The sequence below is a fragment of the Aulonocara sp. 'chitande type north' Nkhata Bay genome, linkage group LG14, assembly GCF_057382095.1.
Source record: "Aulonocara sp. 'chitande type north' Nkhata Bay isolate Kocher_YH1m ecotype deep benthic linkage group LG14, A_spYH_male_GT1.1, whole genome shotgun sequence".
In the NCBI taxonomy this organism is placed as follows: Eukaryota; Metazoa; Chordata; class Actinopteri; order Cichliformes; family Cichlidae; genus Aulonocara; species Aulonocara sp. 'chitande type north' Nkhata Bay.
This window is the reverse complement of record NC_141357.1, coordinates 29532888-29545561: the sequence shown is the minus strand read 5'-3', so window position 1 is coordinate 29545561 and position 12674 is coordinate 29532888. Positions and strand designations below refer to the sequence as shown.

The 12674-nt window shown below is 40.3% G+C and overlaps 1 protein-coding gene across 1 annotated transcript; it reads right to left on the bottom strand.

Moving 5' to 3' along the window:
- Positions 1–6080: 6080 nt before the first annotated feature.
- On the bottom strand, positions 6081–12674 carry ywhag2 (3-monooxygenase/tryptophan 5-monooxygenase activation protein, gamma polypeptide 2). The gene is made up of 2 exons (XM_086261987.1): positions 12406–12674; positions 6081–9368 (listed from the first exon to the last, which is right to left on the bottom strand). Exons 1-2 carry the CDS (start codon positions 12490–12492, stop codon positions 8712–8714), a joined length of 744 nt encoding a protein of 247 aa, XP_086118113.1. The 5' UTR covers positions 12493–12674; the 3' UTR covers positions 6081–8711.

Sequence of the window (12674 nt, the reverse complement as noted above, 5' to 3'; positions counted from 1 at the left end):
CAAAGCATCATGCGCAAGTGAATTGCTTCATGTGTAGATGCTCCTTAAAGCCCCTCATTGTTTTGCTTTTGATTCCAATCACTTAGAGGAGCCTTCTTCATCTCCTCCATTAGCAGGACTGTATTATTTTTGCCATAGTGCCAGCACACCATTTCACCACCCTGAGAAAGTCCAAATGGGAAAACTATCCATTGAAATTATAACTCTACCCTTTGCAGTTAAAGAGAATAAAATGTAAAGCTTAAATAAGGAAGTCTGAGCGAATAGTTATGTTAATGGCTGTAATGTTCCTGAAATTTAAGCCCCTAACCAAACATGCAGACAGCAAATGGACTGGATTAATTTTACAAACTTTTGTTGATAATGCTATACTCTGCAGGTTGAAATAATGCCTTAGTATTAAAAGAAATTGCAGGAAAGCATCTGTAACCAAATAATTTTTTAAAAACTCCAGACAGCCAGATGGAGAGGTGCAATGTATCTCGGACTGTTTGGGGACGAGTGCTCCCTAAAATAGTCGCGTAAAGCCTTCAGCTGAACACTGTGGCACTTTTTGATAAATAATACAAAGTCTAAATGTTAGCCTGAATAATTTATTTTGCAGCAGCCATGCATAACAGCTGTCTCTGTGCCCAAAAGAGTCTGTAGCTTTCTGTGACTTATCATAACTTAATGACACCAGAAAACATAATAGCACAATGGAATGAACTTCAAGAAAACAGATCAGAGCTGATTGTTTGTATAGTCTGTGTTATTTCCAAGCTGTTTTCTAGTTTGCTCGGTTGGGAGTAAAACTGATGAATCAGAGTGTTTTAACCACGGATATGAACTCTTACCACTAAAACAGAGGCAGATAGTCTCTACAGCGGAGGGGCTGTCACACTGATGTCTCTGGTCTACTCACTGTCTATTCACAGGCTGCAGGGAGGCCTATTTATAGATCTGTCTCTGTTCTCTGCTTCTACATCAGTCCCCTCTTTCTCACTATCTCTCTTTTCTCCCTCCTTTTCTACCTCTAATGGGTTGGTATTTCTGGAGCTGTACAGCTATTATCTTCTTTGCATCTTTTGAGATGCAGATCACGTTGAGCTGGATCATAAACTTTTCAAAATCTGACATGTCTGTGCGGTGAACTGCTCAGAAATATATTCTTACTGTGTCTGGCATTGCTGCTGGAGGAAAGTGATTCAATTCAGCATTAATCTAAGGTTTTATTTATTGGTGTTGGGCTGAGAGGTTTCAGCTATGGTCTTTCAGTCTCACTTAACCCTTAGTCTTTCCCTATTCTTTTAGAGAATGTCTTAAGTTTTAATTACATTTGTGATGTGCTATTTTTTAGCATGGTGCTGCTGCTGCTGCTGCTGCTGGTTCACAGAGCTGCCACGTCTGTCCCACAGTCCTCAAATGAGCCATGAAAGCTTTGGGGTTTGGCTGATGATGAATGAATGGGTCAACAATGACTGTGAGAAGCATGGACTACAGGAGGTTAACTGCTTTTTAGTGCAGAAATTTGCAGACAGCAGAAAATGCTGCACTCAGTGTAGAGTGCAGCCCTGTGAAAGGAAATCAATAGACTGCAACCAAGCTTAGACTTTGTGATGACCTTTTGACTAAAGTCACTGACAGATGTGAGGCCTCAAATAATACAATGTTAATACAATAGCTCTGTTTTCCTAACATCTACAAGGTAGCATGTGAAAGTGCTAATACTCTACTGTTTAGCAGACATTTTCTTTCTTTTTTTTTCTAACCATGTTTAATATGTTAGATTAGGATTTGGTAGATGGTATAAATTGCCTTCATAATTTGCTAATTCAGAGAACAGCAAACCAAATATGTCTCATCCTCTTGGGAGCAAGAATAACCAAATGCACCAATGTAATGGTAAACCATCCAATATTCATTCATTCAAAATTGTGGATGAAATAACAATGCCATTTGTGCAAGCATGGCTAGAAACTGGTGTTTTCTTTTTTCTTTTTTTTTTTTGATACTTTTTCTTTATTTAGGAACATTTTTATGCAGAAAAAAAACAAACAAAAAAGACAAAATATTATGAGGTCATGGGAAGACAATATATGCCCTTGTATACAGCTGTACAGCCACACATACATATATCAATACTTTGGTATTGCAAGTTCTATGCATTAAAGAGTGCTGCCACAATTTGTAAAGCCCAGCCATTTTCTCCAACGTCTCCTTCCCAAGTCTCCCTGGAGTCGCAGGGTGAAAGTCATACATTCCATCAATTTGATGTCTTCCACTATAGAGGTACAAAGTATTATAGTGGGAGGGTCTTTACAAAGCCAGCGTTTTGTTATAGCCTTTTTCGCAGATGCCAAGAAAATTCTCAGGAGATAAACATCGTCTGTAACTAAATCTTCTGCAAAATATCCCAGATACAATGATACGAATGTACATGTCACATTGAATCCCAGTACCTTTGTGATTATTTTTGCAACTTCCGTCTAGAAGGGTCGTATGGATGGGCAGGACCAGAATATGTGTCCATGATCTGCCATGACTTCCCCACAATTTCTCCAACAAAGCGCAGGTGTAGCACTGAATTTCGACTTTTGTTTAGGTCTTATGAAAAAGCGTATAATGTTCTTCCAACAAAAGTCCCGCCACATGTTAGAGTTAGTTGTGGTAAACTGTGTTTCCCAAATCCGTGTCCACCCATCTTCTGTAATCTCAATGCCCATTTCTTTTTCCCATTTCTGTTTTATGTAAATTGTCGAGTCCCTTTTGAGCTTAGTCATACATTTGTACAGTTTACTTATCAGGGCTTTGTTACTCCCGGAGTCATAAGCGTCAATAAAGATGTTAACAATCGAGAAGTCTCCAGGGACACAGCTGTTTATTCTTTTGCCAATATAGTCATGGAATTGCAAGTATCGGAAAAAAGTCTTGTTTCTCAAGGCCGTAAGTCTTGCATAAGGTATCAAAAGCCAAAATTTTAGATTTTGAGAAACTGGTGTTTTCTTGATGTTTAAGAAAAGTAGTGTAAAACCTTACCTGAGCTAAGACAGACTGGAGTTTCCTGTCAACAAGAAAACCTGCCAATTAATCCCATTCATATTTTAATTGCATTAGTAACTAAAAATATAAAAGTCACGATTATTAGAAAAATCCTTCTGTGCATGTGTTTGCACTTGGCAGCCTCCAGGTACACGTTTAGCAGGTTATCTTTTAAATTAACTTAAGTTTCAGTATTTATATACAGACATAAAAACCTGAATCACCAGTCAAATCTGATTAAAAAACAACAACAACAACAAAAAAAAAAAACCACAGCTTCACAAATTTCCTGACTTTTCTTGTCCTGTTAGATTGCTGGAATTATCAGAGCAACCCTTACCAATCAGTGACTGGCTACAGCAGCCTGTGCCAGCACACCTGTCAACCAAAAGGGTCAACATCCCTAACTTTAAGCCTTAATTAATATTCAAATGGATAAGGTAAAAAAAAAAAAGCTCATCACCAACATGCAATTTAGTGCTGGTTAATTTGGAATTTTAACACGAGTGTCTGTGTGGACTGAGTCTGTTTTAAAGCTGGCCTCAAAGGGTCTACGCCAAGAGCTGCCATTTGCATCTCTTCTGTGTTTGTTAGCCCCTGAAGTTGCTGCTTTACACATTTAAGTCTAAAAATGGTTTTGTTCTTGTTCCCATCAAGCATTCCTATTATAATACACCAAATCTCTGTCTGTCTGTCTGTCTGTTTCTTTGTCCACTAACTCCTATCAGGAATTAAGCAACCAGACTTGACACACAGGTAAATCTTGGGCCACCCAAGGTTCTTATCTATATCATTGTTACGCAGAGAGGTGTGGTGAGGAAAACATCAGACATCACTCTATCTTAACCGAAGTAATTACTTTATTGTCTCTTGCCAATATCTTGCACATACAGACAGCATTTCCTGCCAGCTTTAAATACAATAGAGACCACACCTTCTCAATTCAGACTGGCCTATAAAAGAGCTGCAACTGAGGCGGCCTCCTCTTTACAGGGAAAACAAGATGGCCACCACAGAGGCAACCTGCGAACACCTTGTTGCATTAGTGCTTCCCAACAATCATATATATTATCAGGCTAAAATGATGTGTGTCAGTATTTATTTACCTGAAAATGTTACATACAAAAGAATTGCATTGTTTCTCATTTCATGACAGTAACATTTGATTTACATCCACAAAACCTGCAATATAACGACATACGATACAGCCATCAGGTTGCCTGGCAACCACCTAGAGAGGGGCTAAAATCACCTGTTTAAAGCATTTATGTGCCTACTTTTATAAGGTAAAGCACCTTGTAAAAGCATTGTATTATTTTAACTTCATGGCCAACAGCACAAGCAGTGCAAACAATCCTATACCACAAGGATGTACTAAAAATATCCAAGGTACTGGACACACTGGGAGTGCAGTGCAGGGAGTTTTAGTTATTTTAAGATAGCGCTAGGCTAACTCTTTCGCTTTAATTTGCTGGAAAGAGATGAGAATAGTGAAATAAGACATATAAGCATATTTATAAAATGTCTTTAAATTCAGTGTCTGTACTTTCAGTTTCCTCTTCTATGCGTTACGTACATAATCTAAATAAGTGTGTAGACAGCTACTTCTCTACAACCTTGAAAGAGCTTGTGAAATTCAGAGAGGACAAAAATAACCTGCCCCTATCACTACAAGCCTGACTTCCAAAGTTTATTTTTAATCCGTCATCAAAGGTATACATTCTTTTGTATCACCAGAAACGTCTCAGGAAATCTAATTGTGGCCCTCTGTTGATGATAACGATTCAGTGATTTAAAAGACATTTTGATGGCATGACAATGGCTCGATGATACCTAACTGCATCGTCATCCTGGACTCATCAGGGAAATGATGCTTCCTGTAATGACAAAGCAGTTGTTGTGGATGTGGAAGTGATGCACAGTTAAACAAATGTTTCCCGTGCATAGGGCCTTTAATACCTAATGTAAATAACTAATTTAAATGAACATATATGTATGGAAAACTATATGTATATGTATGCATGTAAAACTATTGAGTTTTATTCAGATTTGAAAGAATTTGCCATGAGTGGTACTAAATTGAATTTGTAGCTACTGGAGATTCAATTACACGTCCATCAGCAGGCCCCAGAGTGTTTTGGGATGCATAATGTCAGCAGCATTTACCAACAACTGTGACACCGGTGTCCCTGAAAGTGTGGCACTGAGTGCATTGAAGCACCAGCATGAAGATAGGTTGGTGCTGAATCCTAATGCCTCCTGTGCGCTCTGAGCTTTCATTTTTTACAGGATGCAATAGGTACTGGGCTGCTAGTGGGGTACTTATTATAGCCCTAGCAACAGGAATAGGATTGGTGACTGCAGAGAGTAAGCTTGTCAGCTATTGGCTGGTGAAGAGGACCTTTCAAAGCAGAGAATTTCATCTCATGAAAGGTTCAGTGCAGCAAGCTGCAGCGAGAGGCTGCAGTCCGGGGGTGGGCGAGCCAGCAGCTTTATCAGCGACATTGGGTTGACAGATGTGCATAAATGCTCAGATAAACTCGACCTTTGGGTGTCAAAAAATACAACAGGGAGGTGAATTTAAAAGCCTAAGGGATGGTGATTCTCCATCCTTGCCCAACATTAGATCCAGGACTTTGTTTTATTGCTGCGGTCATAAAACCTCTAGTCTTTTCAAGAAATATTCTTTGATCTATGGCCTAATTTAGTTAATGATTAGCAAAGCGGCCTGAAAAAGAGCCTCATATAAGACATACTGCAGTAAGCTGTATGTGCTGGCAGCATCTCTGCACTGCAGCTAATACAGACTCCATCTCATAAGTTCAGCACATGGAACAGCACAGTTGCATACACACGCATACTCACCAAGATATGGATGCAAACACTTGCACATACCACATACACGCACCAGTTATGTGACCCACAAAAGGTTATATAAGGTCAAACTGGTTTCCTGTATTAATGTGTGGGCAGAAATGTTGAGTATTGGAATGAAAAAGAATGAGCTGTGGTGGTTTTGGCATGAGTGTAACAGACAAAAAGAAAAAAATATAGAATAATACTGATAAACAAATAACTTTAATGGGCAACAGATGGCAACCAAAAATTCCTCAGAGGATACAGTTTGTACTGTTTTCAGTAATCAACCCCTGACCCCCAACTCTGACTAATTTGCAGCAGCTCAGCTCTTTTATTTTTAATCAAATTTGTAATTTATCTGTAATTTCTGCATGTTTTCATGTCATAAAAACAAAGATCAACTGCCAAATAATGAAAACTTAAAAAGAAAAACACAAAGCACTGGGAAAATAAAACAAATTAATTTAAAAAGGGAACACAATGCATGTTTTCTTGACAATGAGTGAAAGTCTTTCAAAAAAATCCAAACAAAAATAAGTGACAAAATTCCCTTTCTACTCATTTCCACACACAACACTTAAAAATTAAAGCAAAGGACTGAACTCCATTTTAATATCGGTGACATGCGTGAGCAGTTGTGCCGATTAGGATTTCATGCTTTTTGAGTGGCGAGTTTTTCAGCGCCGTCAACTTTTAAACTGCGTTAAAAATAAATCAAAGCAGCTGTAACATAAAGTGTGAGCTCATGGAGGCTGACTCATGATGGTGACATAACCGGCATACATGAACAAGGTTGTATGACTGACCTTAAGGCTTTAGGTTTCTCTCTCAAGTCGTCACATCTGAAATAAAAAAGGTCTCCCAACCTGCCATGCATTAAGAAAAAACTAAACTTCCATCTGTGTGAATATATTAATACTCTAAAGAACTAGCAGCATTGTGACTGTAAACCCGTTCAGCAGCTTTCTGTCCTCTTAAGCAGCTTCTAAGTGTTTATTTAAAGTTTGTTCTGAAGACGTGTAGTCGCTAATCGATAACCAACACTAGCGAACTGACTGTGCTCTCCCTGTGACTGTTGGTGATGATTATTCATACCCATGTGCTGTACAGACAGCAGAAACGTGAAAATGAGAAAACACTGAAGGGAAAATATTATCTTTCACACATCCTTGCAGGAAAGTAAAATACTGGCAGATAAATCTTTTTTTTTTTTCCCCCATTAAAGGTCAACTTGCAAACGAGGCATCTTAAATAATACAGGCACGCACAAAAAGAAGCCAGTACTGTACTCAGGGCACAAAACAATAGTGAAACATTTTTTTCCTATGAAATGGTTTTCTTTAAGAACAAATTTACTTATGGGTGACGATACAACAATACACTAGACCACCACGGAAATGGTGCATGTATAATTTAGTCATATTTTTTTTATTATCATAGCTATTATTTCGGTTCTTGTGCAACTGCTACATAATGACTCACATTCAAGATATTTTGTCACTCAGGAACAGCTAAAAAGTATAAAAACAAACAAACAAAAAAAAATGTATACTGTCAGAAATAAAATATGGTCCATGTCTGTGAATTCATAACAGAAACATTGAGCTTGGAAACTTCACCATTATTAAAACTGGCTAGCATGACAGAAAAAAGTACTTAAATACTGTTCAAAGAACAAAATATATCATAATCATACTTCAATGTGACAAACACCAGCTGATAAGATTAGGTGATCACTGGTGGGTTTTTATCTTCCTTTTTTTTCTTTCATTAACAAATTAAAATACACATATTGCATGTCACTATAGCAACGCCCATTACAGGTCAATTTTTACGATCAGCATTTTGGTATAGCAAATCAAAAACCATAACAAAATGAAATAAATTAGAAATCAACATCAGACAAAGCCTGTTTTTCTCAATCATATGAATACTTAACACCCACAGTATAAGTTAATAAAGTCAAGCTACTGTATATAAATACATCACCGGCATGCACAATATTGAATAATCGATATTATTGTTGTCATCATCTTACACTGAAGAAACAGTATAGTAGGCAAGTGCATTTAATAAAACAAACACAGAAGTAAACCACAAACTCTGAAGCTGCTTTTATTTTGTATTTTTTGTCTTTTTTTTTTCGTTTTATTTTGTTAAGTCTCTGCCTTTTAGTAATCTTCACCTCCAAAGGAATCGATGGTTCCAGCGACAAAACGGACTAATAGAACGAGGGGAATTAAATTTAACTAACCAATCCTCAGATATTTTCACTCCCGTCTAATTTAACCTCTAAAATTTGGGGGACTTGACTGGTTTGAAACTTTCTCTTTGTTTGCTAGTGTGAGTTTAAAGCATCAGTGGCTTTCAGGGCTCTTTCTCTTACGTAGACTACTACTGGAACCAATGCAAACTAGTTTTGTGAGGCATTCCCATTCAAGCATTTTCTCTCTCAAGTGACTCAAATGCATCTCTATCACGCAAAAACCTAACTAAGCAGCTTATCTTGACAGAACAAGTTCAGTTCCTACGCCAGTGTGAGGCTGCCATTTCAATCCAACAACAACCACTTCAGGCTGATTGACTGACATATCAGTGGTTTTGGCAAATGTCAAAGAGAAAATCAAGAAGACGGAGGCCCCTTTCAACTGTATATATATTTCTATATATATTTAAACTAAGATTTAACCTCCACTCTCACCTCTCTTTTGATTCTTTTCTTTTAACACATGGAAAAATAAAGAACTGCTGCTGCGGTAGTATCATCGGCAAAAGCGGCTGCCAAAGTCCACCGGCCCTTCATATTTTTTTTTTCGAAGTGCGGTTTCTTTTTAATTGTTGCCCTCCCCTCCCTCGTCATCCTGCTGGTCACTTGTCCACAGTGTCAAGTTGTCTCGGAGCAGCTGCATGATGAGAGTGGAGTCTTTGTAGGAGTCCTCGTTGAGGGTGTCGAGCTCAGCGATGGCGTCGTCGAAGGCGGTCTTGGCCAGATGACAGGCCTGCTCGGGGGCATTTTGAATCTCGTAGTAAAACACAGAGTAGTTGAGAGCTAAGCCCAGGCGGATGGGGTGGGTGGGCTGCATGTGCTCTTTGCTGATCTCGTGAGCCTCGTTGTAGGCCTTCTCTGAAGACTCCACCACGGTGGCCCTCTTCTCTCCCGTGGCCACCTCAGCCAGGTATCGGTAGTAGTCGCCCTTCATCTTCAGGTAGAACACTTTGCTCTCGTGCTGCGTGTCACTGCAGTTCTTGATCAGGAAGTTGTCCAGGAGGTTGAGCACATCCTGGCACACGGCCTCCAGCTCCTTCTCAATCTTCTCCCGGTAGGCCCGCACCATCTCAATCTTTTTCTCATTGCCGTCGGCCGAGGTCTTCTGCTCAATGCTGGAGATCACCCTCCAGGAGGAGCGACGGGCACCCACCACGTTCTTGTAGGCCACAGACAGCAGGTTCCTCTCCTCATTGGACAGGGCTTCGTTCAGCTCTGTTACCTGGAAGAACAAGAAAAAGAAGAAGAAGCAGATGGACTGTTAAATAACAGCACCAGACTACATTCACTTTGTGGGAAAAAAAAAAGTTAAAGCAAGAACATTTCATCCAAGAAATGACCTCAAGAAGTCAGTAATATGATTTAGTAAAAATGACAAGGCTGTTGCTGTTTAACGGTTGCATCTTCTCAAAACAGGGTGATTTTGTGCTCTTTAGTGGTTTGTAATGGAAGCATAGAACTCCATGAAATTTTTAATTTTAAAGACTAAACAAATGTAGAGATCAACCAATAACAAAAACAGCTGTTAGTTGCAGTCCTAATTGCCACAACTCGGGCTTCTTTTGCATGAAATAACCTGGGTTAATGGGGCCATCCGCAGCAAAGAAGATGAGCAATATTTCACGTCATGTGCAATTCCAGTTTCCATGGCAATCCATTCATTTAGTGCACCAGTAGCTTCAGCTGCCACGTGGACAGCTAATGCTAGTTAGTGAGAAATGATATTCAAGATAGTTGGCAGCAGTGGGGGGTTGGGAGAGGAAAGGAGGACTGGAGATGGCTAAAATGTTCCCACGAGCACTCGGGGGCAGCTGCACTGTAAATGAAAACCATCACTGCTCAGGCGGTTCACATGTCCCAGTGACCTTCTCCCCAACTGAAACTGACCTTTTTACCTGTCTAAAACACCACACGGTGACATCACTCTGAGTTAGGCTGTTAATTTGAGATTTTGATGAATCCGAATGCTGGCCAGGCAGTCCTCAAAGAGACTGGGTTATGTAACTCGAGGCTTTTATATTGGAAACGTAGTTTGTGCCGGTACATGGACTCTTGCAGATCAATAATCGGTACGAAACATGGTGCTTAGGCTTATCATAACCTTTCACCAAGAAAAGAAGAAAGAGCTTATTGCAATTTTTTTGCAGGTTTTACTCAAAAAGCTTTTCGTTTTGTGCAAACATTTCTCCTGAGCAGGTCTGACATTCTCTGCTCAGGCAGAGGAGCACAAACATGGCGCAGACTCGCTGATGTCACAGCGATGGAGAGCAAAGCTCTCAACTCATAGGGATTGAGTGGCCTTTGCTCTGCTTGTTCAAAACTGTCACACAAACCCAGTGATACCATCAGACTGCAGATGAAAAACACACAAAACAGTCAAATGAGGTAGATTACTGCTAATCTGATGACTCAACCTATGTGGGGGGGTTTTGTTGTAAAAAGAAAGGAAACAGGTCACTGCTCTAATTATTGTGATGCTTCCAACTGGAACTACACTAGTACACTATATATAAGTATAGTTATACTATTATATATGTACAAAATAAAACAAATACCTCATTGCTGATAACATGGTCATAAAACAAGACAAGAACGACTGAGGTTGATACAGAGTTATCAATCAGTCGTTTAAATGTTTTATCAGGCAAAAATGAGATCAGCTGTGAAAAGAGTTCTGTGCCAGTTCTGTCTTTTGGGCTGTCTATCAGCACTGGTTGGGAAACTTTTGAAGGGCATTTCTTGTAATTATTCACATTTCTGCCTACATTTTTCACGAGGAACACAACGGTGACAGCCTATCATTTGTCTTCTCTGGCTGCAACGGCGAGGGATTCCCTTTGATTAGAGAGGGAGAGTACACACCCCTGCAAAAGGGCCCACTTTGGACCGCACTGACATGGCAGATTGCTTAAAGAGAAAGGAATCCCTCCCCTGCACGCACATCATCCCACCTCCTGCAACCAGAAACCCTCGATGACAAGTGCTCCACGGGGGCTCAACCCATCTCGCATAAGGCAAAATGTTCCTCGTTTTAAAAAGTGTGGGATGATTTTAATCCGTGTGTGAGCTCACGGACGCTGTGCTGAGACTACCGGGATGTTGCTGGTTCCAGTATGAGCTGGTGTGACACAGCAGTTTTTAAAAAAAAAAACCTGTTACTGAATCCACTTCCCAGAATTTCTTAAGGGGCCAGAGAAACAAAAAAAAAAAAAAGGCAGACAAAGGCTCTGTCCTCAGCACCATCCATTAAGAGCTGAGAAAGCTACAGTGAGGCAGGCCAGCATGTCATCTTCTTCACATCAAATATTACACCATTAACCAGGGTCATTAACCAAAAATGGCATTAAAATGCTACCAGATATCAGCCCTTGATACACAAGCAGCATGCACAGAAGGTGATATCTGACAAATAAAGTAATAAATAGGAAGGAAATTCCTGTAATCAAATCTGACCACACTGACTCACTGCAATATGACAAAGAATATTCTAGAGAGATTCTGCTGCCTCCTACGTTTGTTTGGAGGAGAGCGTTTAGTTTATGAAAGCTTTTTCTTTGTCCAAAGCAATCATGCTCCAATTTATCCTCCAAGCCTCGAGTAGAAACATTAAAATGATCGCCATCATTCTTATTGTTTTAATTTATGTGACAAAGAGAGAGGAGAGGAGGCGGCGGAGGAGGAGTGGGAGGAGAAGAGGACGAGGAGAAGGGGGGGCAAGAGCAGTTGATAGGCTTTTTCCTGAGCAACCTCACATGGCTCCCAGCAGCAGAAGCTCTTAGAAATTCAGCAAATTGGAGGAATGGGAGGTGTGGTGGTGAAAGAAGGGGAGAGAAAAAAGGAAATCAGCAAATGTGTCAGAGCAGAGCCGTTCCACGATTCGAGTCTCTTCTTAGCCTGAGAGTGAAAGCTCGGGCCTGCATGCGTTTCATTGTAACGCGCCCTCAATGAGCGGCACGGCCGATAGAAAGGCACCGCCCAAGGAGGAGCCGATTTGGACGGGAATCAGAAAAAAAGCCTCTGAGCTGTCAGTGAACTGGCGACAGCACAATAAACACAATGAACGTTATTTCAGAATGACCCCCAGATGTAGTGCTGTAATATCGAGAGCCAGTTGTAACCGCAGCTTTACAGCTGCGAGCCTTTACGCAGGGCGAGCCTTTACGCAAACGCAGCAGCTTTACACCGATATTCACGCACATGTAAGCCACAGTTATCATCTTTCTTTTTTTGTATTTTACTGTTATTTTGAATTGACTTACCGATTTCATAGCAGCTGCCATGTCATCATATCTCTCAGCCTGTTCAGCCAGCCTGGCTTTCTGCACCAGCTGCTCGCGATCAACCATTTTTTAGATGATGTTTGGTTGCTTTGTCGAGCTGCTCTACGTGAAGTTTGGGGAAAGAAATTACTTAAATTTTAAATCGCAATGCAGTGAAATCCTACGCGAACCTAATGCTGCAGCTGTTCCCTGCTGTCTGTCTGAGCTCCGTGCAGACGGGACACCCTCTCCTCTCTCCTCGCTCCCTC

Coding starts and splice junctions, on each gene's coding strand:
- ywhag2 (XM_086261987.1), bottom strand. CDS start 12,492: ATGGTTGATCGCGAGCAGCTGGTGCAGAAAGCCAGGCTGGCTGAACAG. Junction 9,369..12,405: donor TGGCAGCTGCTATGAAATCG/GTAAGTCAATTC, acceptor TTGTTCTTCCAG/GTAACAGAGCTGAACGAAGC.